Source organism: Anastrepha ludens, chromosome 4 (genome assembly GCF_028408465.1).
Source record: "Anastrepha ludens isolate Willacy chromosome 4, idAnaLude1.1, whole genome shotgun sequence".
NCBI classification, from domain to species: domain Eukaryota; kingdom Metazoa; phylum Arthropoda; class Insecta; order Diptera; family Tephritidae; genus Anastrepha; species Anastrepha ludens.
The window spans coordinates 58179490-58197377 of NC_071500.1; the positions used below are offsets into that span (position 1 = coordinate 58179490).

General features: G+C 35.5%; 1 protein-coding gene across 1 annotated transcript in view; it reads left to right on the forward strand.

Moving 5' to 3' along the window:
- The window catches only part of LOC128862501 (myb-like protein A), a 181310-nt gene extending 169807 nt beyond the window's left edge, over window positions 1-11503 (forward strand). Inside the window, exons 7-8 of the mRNA XM_054101161.1 lie at window positions 1849-1985; window positions 10392-11503. Of these exons, the coding sequence (XP_053957136.1) occupies window positions 1849-1985; window positions 10392-10552 (298 nt within the window). The 3' untranslated portion in view covers window positions 10553-11503. The remainder of the gene's footprint in view (window positions 1-1848; window positions 1986-10391) is intronic.
- Window positions 11504-17888: the final 6385 nt, after the last annotated feature.

Sequence of the window (17888 nt, forward strand, 5' to 3'; positions counted from 1 at the left end):
TTCCGTAATGGAGTCGATGTAAATTTACAATTCATGTTGGATCACCGTGATAAGGTCTTTTGGTGTATTACAGTTACTGGTGATAGCAGTAGCCAAGGGAGACATTATGTGCAGGCACATTGTTTGAAGGGCGCCTTGGTATAAAGCTTTATAAAGGAACATGCCAATGATTAGATCTCGTTGATTGCATAATCTAGTAAAGGTCAATGATAATGGGCATAACTGGCGTTGTAGAAGCGTTTATTGTTAACCGTGAATTTTTAAAAACTTGGCGTTGTTGATGTAGTCTTGCAGACCTTTTAAGTTTTCCACCGCTGCATCCGGCCATTTCAAATCATGTATAAATCATGGTACACAAAAATAAAGAAGCTTTATTTGTACTGAGATTTATAGCAAAGACGTTAAAAGGCTGGAGAGCTCGCACAAAAGATGGAATTGACTCGTGAAAATTCTCGTGTGATGATTTATAACGATTTTCGCCGTGGATTATCAAGGCAGGAGTGCTTTGATCATCTTACATCGACTTTTGACAATGAATCCCCAATCAATGACAAAGGCTGGTACAAAGAGTTCCAATGGCGCTATTGATGCTTGGAGGATGAATTTCGGGAAGTCCGTCCAAAAACGGTTGTTGTAGCAGAAACAATCAATTCTGTGCATCAATTAATACACAAGGCTCTCATCAAGAAAATTTGTGCCGTTGGCTACTGCATAATTCGACAAGTTGCCCAAAACAGGGTTTGAGTCGATTGGTATAAAAAAATATTGAAGAAACTCAGCCGCAGTGGTTCAGAGCACGTGGGTGACACCGTAATAGGTGACGAATCTTGGCATCTATGCATGTTAGCTGGAAACAAAACAACAACAACAAAAGTTGTTCTCGGAAGAAAAGACTCAAAGCAAATAGTAGCTAGTTTTTTAGGAATATCTGGTAATGTCGCAACTGTATTCGTACGACTAGAGAAACTTAAAACAGACAATTTTGTGTAGTGCACAACCATTATTTGTTTGCCAAAAGATTTCGGAGAATTAAAGAAAGTCAACCGACGAAGACGAATCTTCCTTCAATGCGAACTCTGAGAATTTCTGAGCACTCAAAATATCGAATAATGGCAGCCCTGATTGTGCACCTAATAATTTCTTTTTGTTTTTGAAAGTCAAAATTAAAATGCATGGTCAACTTTTGTCATCGTCTGAAGAAGCTGTTGAAACCCTTAAATAGCTCGTTTTGGAGGCCACAACTGAGTGTCAAAAGTGCTTCGAAAATTCGTTCAAGGGAATACAGAGGGGAAATCTTGAAGAACAATAAAGCCATTTTCGTCAGAATTTTACTGTGTTTTCACTATTGGGCGAAAAATATGAAAAGCAACCCTCGTTTTACCAGACTAGTTCCCACTTACTTAAATATAACTAAAAACTTATCTCTCGACGTCAGATTTTCCCTGCATGGTGTGCACATATATATTTATGTATAGGACGTTTGAAAATAGGTGCCCAAGTATTAGCTTACAAAAAGTGATACTTACTCTCCCACTACATCCGGCATATTTCCTTTTCTCTTATTTTATTTTTATTATTCTTACCCACTCACCCTTTTGATGTTGCTCCACCTCGTGAGCGCATTAAAGTGCTCATTAAAATTAATTTAAGTGGCACATGGATGTGAATTATACACTTTTGGAGTAAAGAATCCGCAAAAATGTTCCAAAAGTGTAAACTAAACTGCCTCTGTACTCCGTAATATTTAAGTTTTAGTTGCAACAACTTATACCTACCGATATGCTTACTCGTGTGCACTTTACATCCTCGTATACAGAAAAATATATCTGACTTTTTTCATTTTTGCAGCGTTAAAACGGAGCTGATGGACGATGGTGCCAATTCAACGTTATCCATAGCGAAAATCAACAAGTCCGACTCTGGCAACTATACGTGCGCAATTAGTGATTTCCAAAACTTCAGCATAGTCGTACACATACTGAATGGTAAGTGGCTTGCGTGAATACAGTAGATTCTATGTAAGTATATATGTTTGAATATAGCACACATCTCATAGAGTAAGAAGTAGGTGGATATCTTGTAAGTGTCTACATACACATACCTACCCAGTTGGAAAATTCATCATGTATGATTCTTAAGGCGTATGTTAAAATGCATCCCACATCATGTACACCAGCATAGACTCTGAAAAAAGATAAGGGCAATTTGAGTGCTCCACATTTTAGCCGCTAATCCAAAGGAAATCACTAAGAAATGCTAGCGTGCATCTCAAAGTCAGAGACCTGGTCATGTTTGCGCTCTTTTTTTTTTTGACTGTACTCGAGAATATTACTTTTTTCTTTGTTTTTTATGTACCGAATATCTATCACATCACCCCGGCGCTAATACTGACATTGAATATACAATAACGAAAGTCAGATCATCCTTCGCTATGCTCAAAAGCATATGGTACTCTAAGCAGCCAACCGCCAGAACAGAACTAAGAATTTTGAATTCGAATGTAAAGTCTGCTGTGAAAGGCCGGTTGAGATTGAAATACGCGAACTAAAGTAGGAATGGATAGACCATACAATCCGTAAACCTACGACTGTGATCAGTAGTATGCCCCTAGACTGGAATCCGTAAGGCTCTTGCCGAAGAGGGCGACCGAAAAGAACATGGCGACGAAGCCTGTTTGACGAATTCACGACATCTAACGACTCGCTGCTCACTTGGCCGCAGATAAAATCAAAAGCTGCAAATCGACCTCAATAGAATTTATTTGCATCGGCACTTTGCGACCCCAGCTGGCACGATAGCAAATAATAATAAATATCCCATTGATCACCGTGAAGACAAAGATGAATCCTGAAATGTATAGCGCCTAAAGCCGATAAATTCTTGTGCACATGACTATACATGGCCATTTCCGACTAGGTCAATGTAGGTATGTATGTGTGGGTGAACTTGCATTTGCATGTGCGGAAGCATATTCTTCGTTAAATGAGCGAGCTCAACAAGGATATCCCACCTGTTTGTGTTTTCCTGCCGTTTTGTATGTGCATTCCAGTCGCAGGCAGAAAGGCACTCAGCACTTGCAGCCTCTAGGCATTACTACATACATATATATGTAAATACTTATTATGAAACTACTTTTTTTCTATTTTGGAATGCGCTGAAGTCGATTTGTTCCTCCACACGCTTTCTCTTGATTAAATGTTTGCATACATACATATTTGTATGTTTGTATGTTTGAGCTTCCTTTCTTTTTTGTTTTTTGCCTGTGTGAAATCAGTTGTGCAAATTCAGTTAACGTCACAAGCATTTAGCAAACTAATTAAATGGGGAAATGCACACGTCGCTCATTAAGCGAGCGCTTCCTCTCATTTCATCGTCTGTTGCTTATCTGCTTCACTGGTCCTGTCAATACGAGAGCAGATTATATGCATTCGAGAGCAGATTATATGGCAGCTAGTGCTGACTTTTATCACGTTTATAGACTGTTATAGTGATGATTATTATGTATTCAATTGAGCTGGGAAGTCAATTAATGCATTGATGAGCAATAATAATAATTATAAGTATACAGTAAAAACAAGCTTCTCATAAAACATCATTCGCCCTTCGGAGGCGAAGTTTGTGGGAAATATCAAGACGCCCCCACAAATTGGAGGTGGAGCTCGGCCAAGCACACCATTTTTATGTGTTAGCAAATTAAGTTCCTTCTATTGCAGATTCTAACACGTTTTGTGTGGAGATTCCTATGTGAATTTCCTGTGTTATAGAAACAAAAGAGGCAGTTTACGCGTCCAGGGACTTGTACGAGTAGGGAGCACTACAAAAAATGAAAAATTAGAAAATGCCCTAAAATCGTTGATTCCTCACAATCGCGTTTTTTCTTCAATCTCAAAGTAGTTAACTTTTCTTCGGTTCGGTTCTTTTGCAAAACGAATTGTTTTATTATTTCCTCCATTATCTAAATAATTAAAAACATCATTTTTAGAGACATTAGACTGTTTTTCATCATTCATTGACTTCCGTAATGGATGTTTTTTTTTATTTCAATTTTGAAAAGAAACTTACATCTGGCACACAAATAATAAACAGAGATATAAGAACTATTAGCAGCATTGTAATATTCGGAAAACTATTTGAAATTGATCTGTATAGACTCTGAAGTAAATTGAAGCATGAGAAACATAAATAAAGCGTTTTTCAGTAAGAACGCTTGAACTTTTTTTTTTAATAAAACAAAAACAATTTGGCTTTTTTAACTATTTTTTTTTTATTATCGAGTTTGAACATATACATTTAAGTATATTATGAAATTCGATTTCTTTTGCATGACCACCGCGTGCACGTTTTACGAAGTCCAATCGTTGAACTCAATTTTCGACCACTCTTTTGCATAAATCGGCCGAAATTCCAGCAATTTCGCGTTCAATATTGGCTCTGAGCTCACAAATCGTCGCCGGCTTGTTACTGTAGACCAATGACTTCACATAACCTCAAAGAAAATAGTCTAGAGGCGTCAAATCACACGAGCGCGGCGGCCAATCGACCGGTCCATTTCTGGAAATAATGCGCTCATCGAACTTACTCTTCAACAAATCAATTGTAGCGTGTGCTGTGTGGCTTGTGGCCCCGTCCTGTTGAAACCACATGTCGTCTAAGTCCATACCATTCAATTGCGGCCAAAAATAATCGTTTATCATGTCGCGGCATCGATTTCCATTCACAGTAACGTGGCGATCGTTCTCGTCAACGAAAAAATATGGGCCAATTACGCCGCCGGCATGTAAACCGCACCAAACAGTGATTTTTTCGGGATGCAACGGTGCCTCATGAATCACGTGTGGATTGCTTTCTGCCCAATAACGCATATTTTGCTTGTTGACAAAGCCATTGAGCCAAAAGTGAGCGTGATCATTGAAGATGAACACACTGAAGAAGAGCAACACTGAAGAAGAGCAACAGAACGATTATTTTCATAAAAAATTTGCACGATTTGCAATCGTTGCTCAAGTGTGTAGCGTTCCATGATGAAATGTATACTAATGAAGTTTACAAATGACAAGCGAAAAATAAAAAATATGGCGTCGTTCGCCATCCCTATCGGAAAAAAGTTGAAGTGCACCTATTGAAAAACGCTTTATAAGAAGTAGAAATCAATTCGGTTTCATCAAAATCATTTCCATGGTACTATCCAACTTTTTCTCATGCCAATAAATTTATCATCTACCATACTTGAGCGTAGCTTTGCATTCCCCTGTTCAAATTTGCGATTAGTGAGTCAAGAACTAACAAAAAATTGTATTTTTTTCAATGCTCCTCTTCGTATTTCATATTCATATTTTTTAACGTGTTTGTTCTTCGGCATCCATTTCTATATGAGTATACCGATTTTACATCATCAAGAAACTCGTCTGATTTGAAAGTGTGGAATTCTTCACAGTGCTGTACTATATTTGAACTGCAACTGAGAGTCTAAGATAAAGAACAATCATTTTATTAACTTTTTCGAACTTGATCGGAATAGCATGTCAAATTTTGAGTATTAAAATATTATTGAACTTACACAACTCTCTCAGATGCCCGGTTATGAGTGCTTCACTTTCAGTTGTCCTTCGGGGTTTTCGTCATTGATTAAAGCAGCAAATCAGCTATTTCGACTTCCTTAATGCTACCATTGAGAGTCTCAACCCGATTTAAAATAATAAATACTCACCCAAATGTATTAAATTTTGCATTCGTTTGTAATACTTCAATTAAATGTTTGAATAAAATAAAAACGTTAACTATTTTTTTATGTAGAAATTTCCAAAGATCACCAAAAAAAATTTCAGAAGGGTATCAAAAAATATTAGCTCGTCAGTGTTCCGGACAGCCTTTTTGTAAGTTTCATTTGTAGTTTTCCTCAAATGGCGACGCCAACGGCTTTGATAACTTTTCTCCATTGTTTTCTTCCTGTTCTTCGCTAAAATTACCCAGGTTGTTAGAAAATTTATCTACGTGAATGAGCTAACAATGCGCTTTGAAGCTCATTTACTTTAAAACTACCACGCTTGTCCATATTTCTAGTTTAACTTGAGTTAATACGGTGTTTGAAATCATCGTTCTTTATATTCGTAAGAGGACGGATTTGTTGCCCATTAAAACTTCCTGCTAGAACTGGACAAGTTAAATCTAGGCTGAGCCCAGTAAATTATTGACAAATATATTTCAAGGAAACGCCATTCCTATCCAAAGACTTAAAACATTGTTTTATAAAGACAAGTTTAATATAAAGCAGAGGAAGAATGATTTTTCTCTATTGATCAATACGAAATCTTGTACAACAATAACTATTAGTCACGTTCATCGCGTGTGTTTTAAGAGCTTGAGAACTTAAAATGATGATACAAAACAGAAATATGTTCGCCAGTCCAGTAAATCGATTGTTAAGCGCGCTGTACGGCGAGTTGAGCCGTCTTCTTGGAATCAAGTGTCGTCGTTGCTTAGCTGATTTATTTTTGGAAATTTAAATTCAGTCAGCATGGTTCGATAGCGCTCTCCATTCACCGTAATAGCAGCTCTGTCCTCAATTGGAAAGAAATAAAAACCGATGATGCCGCCAATACTCTATGAACTTTGTGAACAGATTAATTTTTTGTCCAAGTGAATTTGGCACTGTCAACACAGTTAACTGTCAACACAATTTACCCATCTCAGCTGTCAAATCATAGTAATCGATATCGATAGTTCTTATACAGCTAAAAAAACACCCTATACTTCGAAAAAGAAATATCAAATAATGGTTTACTATGAGAACCAGAGTCAATTCAAACTAAATAATTTATAAACAGAACATTTTATGTTCATAAGTATACGAGTATGTGCGCTGTTGTAAAATTGTGAAACCACCATATTCTGACCAGTTTCGACTATTTAATTATAGATATTTTAACCTCAGTTATTTTTTATAGAGTATAACAAATCTCAAAAACTATAGCAAATACTGCATTTATTGTATGTACTATTTATTTTTATAACAAATACTGTATCGATCCAAGTTTAAAGCTTTGAACAAGATTTATAAAAATTAGGCAAATTATGAAAAAAATTAGAATTTTTTTTAGAGCTTCACTTTCATACGCTTTAACCAGAAAAAAATGTGTGTACGAGTACTTAGATTCATAGCGGATTAAATTTTTGATTTTGATTTTTGATAACTTTTTCCCCTTACGGGATTGCGCATTTCACCTATATAAATATATGGAAATATAAAATGTGAATAAACTGACGTAGAGGTTCAAGAACTGATTCCGTGAAATTCACTGAAAGTCGAAGACCGAAAGCGGGATAAACGCAATCATCTGCATACTCAATGTGAATCAATAAGCTTCATATTTTCATATTCCAGCGTAACAAAAAGTATCTTGTGCCAAGGTAGGCTACGGCTATACTTTACAAAAACGGGACGCATGTAGATCTTTAGAAGGGAAAAGGTTTTATTGAGCATAATTCGCACAACTTCGAATACTTTAAAAAAAAAAGTGATAAAAAGCTACTGAATGAGTTATTCATTTGTCTAATTACCCGGAAGTATAAAGTAACAAAGGTGGACAAATATTTTAAGTCCAATCAATCAACAACAACGGAAATTGATGGCAATGCCGTTTTATCTGATTACAGCAGCTCCCAAGCTATGTTTTTTTTTTAACTGTGAACGTATTCTGTATTGTATTCTTAAGTTTTTAAGTAAGCATTCTTATAGAAATTAAAAGGGATAAAAGCTTGATGAACATTTTATATATTATATTTGCAGATTTTAACTGATCTGACTTAATTTGTTTGCATGAAAACAATTAATTTGCTACACGTTTTTTTGCTTCAAGGTCCAGTTTTTCGGTAACTATCTAGACCGTTGAATGGGTAAATCGATCACTATGATTTAACTAATTATAAATAAATTAATTGATTGAGTGATTCAATCCTAGCCCAGCAAGGATAACCTTATAAATATTAGTGCTAGTCAAAATAAAATAAAATAAAAAATATAATAATAAATAAAAATAATAAAATCCGCATATTTATTTTAAGTTTCAAAGAAAAGCAAATAAATTTAGCATTACTTATGATTAAAATTGAAATTATCTCTCTTAGTACTAATATATCTCTGAAGTTCGCGTCTAAATATGATAGATATATATACTAAATTTTTGGGAAGATAATTCCAAAGTCGAGTCACATGCACCAAGATCTGTCTTTCCGACGTTTGTGTTTTGTATCTAGCTGCGAGAAGTTTTCTGTTTCACAATGACTTCATGGCAGTTATTCTGAGGTATACCCAGGTACCTTCAAGTAGTAGATTTTATGCAGTAGTGAGAGGGTTCTAAACTGAAAAAGCTTCTCCAAGAACATGGAGTAGATTGTGGCAGAAAGATGAGAAACGTGGTATCTTGCATTGATGCCGATCACATAACGAGTAATATTATTTATTTATTTATTTATTTATTTACTATTAAATTCAAAGATAAAAGCATGGGTTATTTTTACAATGATTGAGCTTAAGAATAGTTTACATATTTAAATCGTAGATAAAGGTTTAACAATAAAATCAAAATTAAAATTGCAGCTAGTGATAAAGAAGTTGAAGTTGGGGAAGGTATTAAAAAAGGAAAGTAAGGTGTAAGTAAGTAGTAGGGTAGGGAATAGATTGAAATAATGATAAATCATTTTCGGCAAGGTAGCGAAGCAATTTATGTTTGAAGCTCTGTAAGTTATTCCACGGACGGACAGAGAACACAAAGTTTCAATGTTGAAAACATATGTCGATCTTTGAGGCATCTGGGTTCCTGGATCAAAAGATACGAAAGCAATTTTTACACAAAACATTTCTTTTGTTTACACGGATAACCATAATTTAAAAAGACTTCACAACCATACAATAACGAGGGCGTAACGTATGTTTTAACAATTAAAATTCGAATGCGTAGAGGCGTACGTAGTCTAGAGTAGTTTTGTACAAATTACCTACGACTAAATTTACGTGGCTATCCCAAGTTAATCTTTGGTTCAAAAGGATTCCGAGGTTTTTAGCCACATGCACATAATTAGTAGTAATGCCGCCAAGTAGCATTTCTCGAGATAACAAGCGCTTGAGACTTCTTAGGGTTGCAAGTTAGTGCATTGTAGGATGCCCATTTGTTTATGCGGCATACATTTTGTTTGACAGCTGAAAATGGCAAACTGTGTTTACATTTCTGTTCAGTAAGACTTGACAAGTCATCATGAATCTAACGCCAGGATAACGCTGCCAAATTGGGGAAAATTACTTTGAATACATAAATCTGTTGGCGAACTTCGTAGAGTACTTGCCATATACTGCGCTTAACAATGGTTATTTTGAAAAATCAGTTTGGTGACAACCTTCTTTCTAGAAGTGGTCCAATTCACTGGCACCATCGTTCGTGCGATTTAATGCCTCTGGATTGCATTTTGTAGCACTATATTAAGTCATTGGCTTAAGTCGTCAAACCAGCACCTCTTGAATCATTGGAAGCCAATATTTAAGGCATCATTAGCGTCCATGTAATTCGTAGCCGTGGCGACTATAAGCCGGATATTAGATTCCAAAAATTCCATGAAACTATTTATAATATATATCAGATTATAATAAAAAAAATTCATTCCGAAAATATTTCTGTTCATTTTAAGTAGTCAATATCTTAAAGCACCACCCGACATAATTATAACTGTAAGTATGATATGATTATTTTTTTAAGAAAAACTGATTTCCATATGTGGTTGTATGTTTGTATTATCAGCCTTAGGTTTTCTATAGTTGTGCGAAGTTGTAAAAAGTTATGCGAAGTTGTGCAAAGTACGCGTAATCAGGCCTTAAGTCTTCATACTTAAAAGCTGGCTCTGAAACTGACGTGATACTGAGTTTCTGCTACTTTTAACTTAAATTATTTACTTAGATTTTTTCCATAGATTTTACTTTTTTCCTTCGCCTAGCGCGAGAACAACAACATAATTGCTACTCATTTTACTACTTATTGCAGCCTTGAAGAACAATAATAATTCTACTTCATTATATTCGTTAAGAAAGAAATTACCTTGAAACAAATATTATTTGACCAGCAGCTTCCAGCAGTAAGCTTATAATACTTGTGCATGCTTCTAGTTATTAAGCCACGCTGTCAGATATACATATAGATAATAATAGATATTCATTACTTTGTTATAACGGTGTTATATGATTTTTCCTCTTCTTCTTCTTCTTCTTTCTCCACCCCTCTCTTCTTACACTTGTTAAATCTTGAAATCGTTTGCTGCCTACGCTGATTTTGCACCCGCTGTTACAACATCCGGCCTGCGTTTTATGCCTGGCTATGCGCCTGCTGCTACAACCAAATGGGGTTTAGGTGAGAGTTTCGCCGAATTACATCACGGCGCTGCAGCACCCACGGTTCCTAAGTCATTCCACCAGCAGTTGGTGCTTCACGGCGCGATACTTAGTTCACTGCTGCTGCTGCTGCAACTACTCTATGCACCGCATGAACCGTGCATTCTGGTACACAGGTAAAAGTTGCTTTATAATTAGATAGCCAACAGCGAAGGCTAATATAGTCCGCCGCTAATGGATTGGCGGAAGTGCCAACTATCAAGGAGAAATTATACCAACACAGCACAGCGTTGTTGAATTATAGTAGAATTTTTATGATTTGTCTAATTAAGTATTTATGTAATAAATTAAATGTGACAATTAATTGAAGTGATTAGTTAACGTTGAATGCAAAATATTATCTCTTATAGAAAGGGGCAGAAGCAAAGCAGAATAAAATGTTGGAATCATTAAAAAATGTATACAAAGGTTAAATAATGGTTTGTTGGATTGAATTTATTTATATTAAACAATTAGAATTGTATGTATGTGTAAGTGAAAGTGAAACCACGAAAATCCAATTTTTTACAAATACCAACGCTACTTGCATACACATGTGCAATATATGCATATATGTACATATAAAACTAAACCACTAATAAACGAAAAAAATTAAAAAAAAGGTAAAAACACACAAACTAGCAAATCGTCGATGGAAAGTTGCGATAAAAGTCATATTAAAATCAAAAAGCCATTGAATGGTGCATCAAATCCCCATTGGAACCAAACAATTTAAGTTGTTGCACACAGTTCACCGTATGAGTATGTGCCACACAATACTTTTGCAATTTATGGGCCCAAAGGGAATTAATGCAAATAATCGTCGTATTGTTGTGGTGAAAAAAGCCAAGTGTTGCCACAAAAAATATGGCACAACTAAAACAAAACTAAAAACTAAGTAAATAAATAACATTCACAATTCATATGATATGTAAAATAATTGAGTAAACAGCGAATCGGTGATGTTATTGTGCGCTAAATACTAAAGCAAATGTGGTTTAAATGATAAAGTAAATTTATTGTAATTGTTGAATAATAATATTTAAGCAGTTGTTGTTTGCCTACAAAAGTACTCAACAATAAACTAAATATTCGAAAATGCAAAACAAATGCTGTACGATAAATTTTTTAAATCATAAATTGTAAAGGGTCTTTCGAAAGTGACGTCTAGATGTCAGTAGTGAATAAAATTCGTGGACGGTACCTTTTTTAAGTCACCTTTGACATTTGTCAAGTAGACAGATTTATATTTTTTTTACATGGTATATTAGAACAACGCGTTAAAATTATTGAAACTTATTATGAAAACGGTCGGTCGATCTTTAAGAACAATATATCGCGAAATTCGTGATGGAAATAATTGTCCGAATGCGTCGCCAATTGAAAGGTTGGTGAAAAAATTTGAAGAAACCGGTTCTGTCGAAAATTGAAAATGACTGGTAGACCAAAAACTGGACTTTCTGTTGAGAATATTTGTGCTGTAGCGCGGTGTGCTGCTGAACAACCTTCGATATCCCGACATTCTCAACAATTTGGCATGCATGAACCGACCATTTGGGGGATTTTACTTGTAGACGTGCTCAGACGTAGACGTTTTTTTGCGTATCATTGTGAAGAGTCCTATTTTAAATAAAAATAGTGAAATCTGAAAGAATTTAAATTTTTACATGTTTTACTTTAAAGCAACATCTAAGCGCGTCTTTTGAAACACTCTTTAAGCAAATAATTAAATACGACCATTCGTTGAATACCTTTCATGCTATGGAAAAAGCGATTCGGACATACATACCTATGATAATGTTAATAAGAGTATACTCAGAGTGCCGGCGAATTCACTGCGTTACCCGCGTATCGTAAGGTTTCTGGGAGGAGTAACAATATATATATATACAATTTCGTTTTTGAATAACTTTTTTCTAACTACAAAAAAATCCTTTTGAGTGATGAAAATCTTTAACTGGATCTTTAAAATTTTTTCTGTTTTGTGCAAAAATGATACACATTTGTGCCCGTTTTATCGCATTTTCCATGTCTTTCCGTACGATAACTGTTCGTATTCCTACTCTTCTCCTTAACGGGTGCGATTGTCTGCGGCCTGTTGGCATAGGCCGGCGACTTCAAGTAGACCCAAAGAAACAAGTCCGGCATGGTTAAATCGGGCGATCTTGCTGGTCATGCCAAAGCGCCAAAAAAAAAGAGGATTTCGCGACCAGAAAACGCTTACTTCAAAATATCCATTGTGGCCTGTGCTGTTTGTAAGGATGCACCGTCTTTTTACAACCATGTTCACCAAGCCGCGCTCATTCCATTCAGTCGTCTATCATGACCTTGTAGCCTTCGCCAGTAATAGTGATCGTGTGCCCGATGACGCCTTCAAAATAAATATGGCCCAATAACTCCTTCTGCGAGAACGTCACACCACACAGTGACTTTGAGCGGATGGCAATGATTTTCAACACAAAATCGTCCTCTTCGTTCTTGGGATTGTGGATGGTTGATAGTAATTCACTCGCCACTGTGGTTGCTTGTCTGTTTGTATACTACAGCTGTTAGGTTCAAAAGCGTCAAATATGATTGACGAACGATGCCAATTATAACATCTTCCGATAGAGTGATTAATTTTGTGCCACCTTGCAAAAGTCGGTAATTTACCCTGTGATAGGTGTAAGGGAGGCAAAGGGCTGGCTAATCTTGAAGAAGCGGCAGCAGCTGTGCTATTATTCTGTAGGCTGAAACACACCATAATTTAAAGCTGTCCGCTCATTCCTTTACTTTTACTCTCGTAGTTCCAGTAGGTAGTCCTTTTTAATAAAAGTTTGTGTAATGAATTAATATAGAAGAATGAAAGAACACAAGTTTACACCTTACTATTTCCCGCGACGTCATTATAGCGAATAAAGAAACGAAAAGAATACGAAGAATAAGCGAAAGCATTGAGAAACTGCCAAACACAAGTAAGACAGGTTGTTGCCCCAAAACCACTTGTAAGACCAAGTCTCCATCGCTGCACAATTGGGAATGACGGAGTTAATTCCTTGAACACTTTCACGATTTCTTAATTAAATTCTGCTCCCGATGAACTTTTCAAAACAAACAATTTTGTCAATGAACGAAATTCGGTTCTAAAAAAAATTAGTTTACCGATCGAAATAATTCGTATTTCTTTGTTTTCAATTCAAAAACGAAGGATTACATCGCCGAAATTTTACTGCTGCACCGGCGTAGATGGCGTAATGGGATATTTTTATGAAATACTATCAATAACTCGAAAAGTGTCAGTGAAAAACCTAAGAAATAAAATTTCTTACACTCGAACTACTTTTTTGACTTCGAAAATTCTTTTCTTTGGAAACTTAAGTACTTAAAAAATAAGTTTGCTAACGATGTGTTAGTGTATGACTTATAGGATCACAGAAGGATATATATAAGTATATATAATATCCTTTAAATCCGGGTAGAGCTTAGGGCCAATGGTGCTTGCAGTCAGTTGCCTTTGATTAGCCCAGGTTTTCTAGACCAATGGTAGGGCTGCTACCTTTAATTGCTCGCTATAATCGCTAGGCATATAGATATACCCTAGTAATACGTTTATATCGCGAGCCGCTTGGTGCAAGACAGACGGCCGCCGTAGCCGCCACTAACCTGTGATCAGATGCTACTAAGTTGATTGGTTTTAGCTTTAGTGCTCACCATCGACCTTACCGGCTTGGGAGGCTTTACCAGTAGCTACGCTACTGCCGGCATCACCCTCAGCATCATTGCATTTGCTAAGCCTCCTCATCGCGACAACATAAAAATCGCTCCTGAAGAGAGAAAACCTACCCGTATGTTGCATAAGGAAATTAAATTGAAATATGACATCACCGTCTCGGCTGATTATTCGATTTCCGTTTATTTAATTTAAAATTTTCCAGCTTTATTTAAGCGAAAAGCACCCCATTTTGTAATCAGAAACTAAATCTCTGGCTCTGATGTTATTTTAAGCATCAAAGTCAAAAATTTAAGTAATTCAAATTCTAAGTACTGTATAGAGAAACCTGTATATTTACGACTTAAAATCATATAAAACAATTAAAATTTGTGGCATAGTCAAAAGCATACACAAATACATACACTTACCACACCATATGTAAGGGAAAAACTGAACTAGCGAAACCAGATACAGTTCTTTTATTTATACAGGTACTTAAACATAGCTGCCACTAGTCCGTTATTTTCTAGTTTTTCACTAGTTGAAAAATATCCGGAATTTAGTTATATTGTACAAAGCAAAAAATTACATGAAATTATTATTATTATTATATTATTTATTCAGATTATAGTAATTTTAAATCTTAATAATATAATTAGACGCAGCCATATTTTGAATAAATTGAATATTTGTTAACTAGTCCAGTATTGACTACTTTCTTCCCAGTTGAAAAAGTACTAAATTTAGTACTCTCAATTAAAGCAGATTAGCCAAATGTTAACTACTCCGGTAAGACACTAACCAGTTTAGAAATTACGATTTCATACATGCTTTCAATAACTTTCTTAAAGTCATAATGTAAATTTTATTATTTTACCAATATTGTTAAAAATTGTGATAAATTGAATTAAGCATTTATTCTGAAATGATGCGGCGATCACCCAGTCAAATGCATCAGCAGCAATTAAGGGTGCGCTTGGCTACAACTCAGATTTAACTAAAGAGACAAGTTATGACCGGAATATTTCTCTGATTATCCTATATATGTATGTTTGTTTGTGTGTTGATATAAAATTCTGGCCAGTAAATCAATATTGATACAACAGCAAGTAAACGTTATTGTGGTAAATGTAACACACATATTTGGCCAAATTGTAGCTTAAAAAGTATGGTACAGAAAAAATTTATATGTAAGAAAAAATTTGCTGTGGCAACTGTGAGGGAAATTAACGTATACTGGGTAAATATTATTTATTTATCAATAGGACAATTTACCGCATACATATGTCCTTTAAAATTACACATCCGTACATAGGTGCATACATGAAAATAACGCATAACGGTAACATACAAACTTACATGGGTATTTATATAATATATAAGTATAAATAAATAATTGATAAGGAAATCTAGCAATAGAAAAAAATATTAAATAAAATGTCTACGAAGGCATACTTTTAAAAATAATAAATTAAACTTTAAGCAACAAAAAGTTAAAAATAGGAAAGAGCGGTTAAATCGCTGCATAAAAATATGAACTTAAAAAAACATTTAAAGTTGGAGCAAAAACATAAAGCAACAAAAAAGGGGCATACAAAGACATTTGAAATAAAAATTGAAACAAAAAAGTAAATACAAATATGTATGTATGTCAACAAAGGGTATTTTTTCGTTTCAGCGTATTTTTTCTTGATTTAAGAGAGAAAATAGGAAATTGAAAATATTAAATTAAAAAAAAGTGGGAGTCAACGCACAGTGTTTTAAGTATTTAGTTAACTTAAAAAAAAATCTGAGTGAAAAAATGCAAATTTTAAATTCTATTCGCATTTACGAATATATATTTAATGGCCGTTGAAACATCGAATATTTGGAAAAATGCTTTGTAAATGTGAATTTTTTAATTTTGCACGAAATTAATCTTGCATTATATGTAGTTAATACTCTTCTTCTTCTTCTTCTTAATTGGCGCGATAACCGCTTACGCGATTTTGGCCGAGATTAACAAAGCGCGCCAGTCGTTTCTTTCTCGTGCTAACCGGCGCCAATTGGACACACCAAGTGAAGCCAAGTCCCTCTCCACCTGATCTTTCCAACGCAGAGGAGGCCGCCCTCTTCCTCTGCTACCACCAGCTGGTACCGCATCGAATACTTTCAAAGCCGGAGCGTTTGTATCCATTCGGACGACATGACCCAGCCAACGAAGCCGCTGGATCTTTATTCGCTGCGCTATGTCTATGTCGTCGTAAAGCCCATACAGCTCATCGTTCCATCGTCTGCGATATTCGCCGTTGCCAACGTGCAAAGGTCCAAAAATCTTACGCAGAATCTTTCTCTCGAACACTCCAAGCGTCGCTTCATCGGATGTTGTCATCGTCCAAGCTTCTGCGCCATACGTTAGGACGGGCATGATGAGAGTCTTGTAGAGTGTTAGTTTTGTTCGGTTAATAGTTAATACTCACTCTTTTTAAATACGAGTTTACGTAAAGGCCAATTCTTTTATCAATGTACATACAGTCATGGTCAAAAGTCTGTATACACGCCAAATTCCGTTGGTTTGAAAGTCCACAATGATACAGATTTTTTTAACCCTTTTCGAATCACAGTAAACTAAAAAACGCCATTCCTTAACATACAGTGGTCACACAATTATTCGTACACCCTGCTGCGACAATATATTTCTTTTCGGTCACTGTAAGAATGTTCTATTCCTAATAAATTGCGCAAACAAAATTCCCGTTATTTCAACTTACACAAGCAGGCAGACGTAGCAAATTGCTGCAAAATATTTATTCGTACACTTTCAGCTTATGATATTGTTGTAAAAGGAACTGTAAAAATTGTTGGTATTTTTTCTAATGATGCTGAAAACGAAATAAGATTGGGTTTTCTTAGCTTTTATCGCCGATTCAGTTTCAGTTGCGAGTAATATCTCGATTGAATGTGACAAAATGTGACGAACTGCGGATTTAGCGCTAGAAATGCGTAGAATTATATTAAATTGTACTTGCAACACAATTGGCAAATCGCATTCTACGGTGCAAAATGTTGTTGCTAGTTACGTTCATACTGATAAATTGGAAGCTAATCACCACCAAAATGGAAAAAAATATAGCCTTCCCGTGCGGAACGCAACAAAGTGGCATCAGTCGCGCAAAATCCAAAAATGACCTCCACGATGCTAAGGCGAAATAAAGTAAGCATAAAAAGTAAAACTGTTCGTAATTGTCTGCATAACGATGTTTATCATTGTAGAGTGGCATGCTACAAGCCCTTCATTTCAGATATTAATAGAAAGAAGAGACTGGAATTCGCCAAACGAGATTCTTTTTAGGACAATGTCATATTCAACGATAAGTCGAAATTTCATGTTTTCGGATCCGATGACCCTCTAAGAGTTTGGTGAAAAGTAAATACAGAACTAAATAAAAAAATCGTATGCCTACCATTAAGCATAGAGGAGGAAATGCAATGGTTTGGGGGTGCATAGCTGCATCTGAGGAAGGAAAAATGGTTTTTATGGATGATAAATTGGACAAACATAGGTATTTAAAAATTTTGAATAATGTTTTGCATGATAGTGCGTTAAACTTTGGCTTGGATGCTAAATGGTTCCTGTTTCAACAAGACAATGGCCCAAAATCTCATCTTATCTTGTGCAAAAATTGCTTATTTACCATTGTAAGCAACTTAAAACTCCACCTCAATCACCGGATCTGAACCCAATAGAGCATGTCTGGGAGCTCTTAGAAAAGAGAATCAGAAAGTACAAAATAACATCAAAGGCGT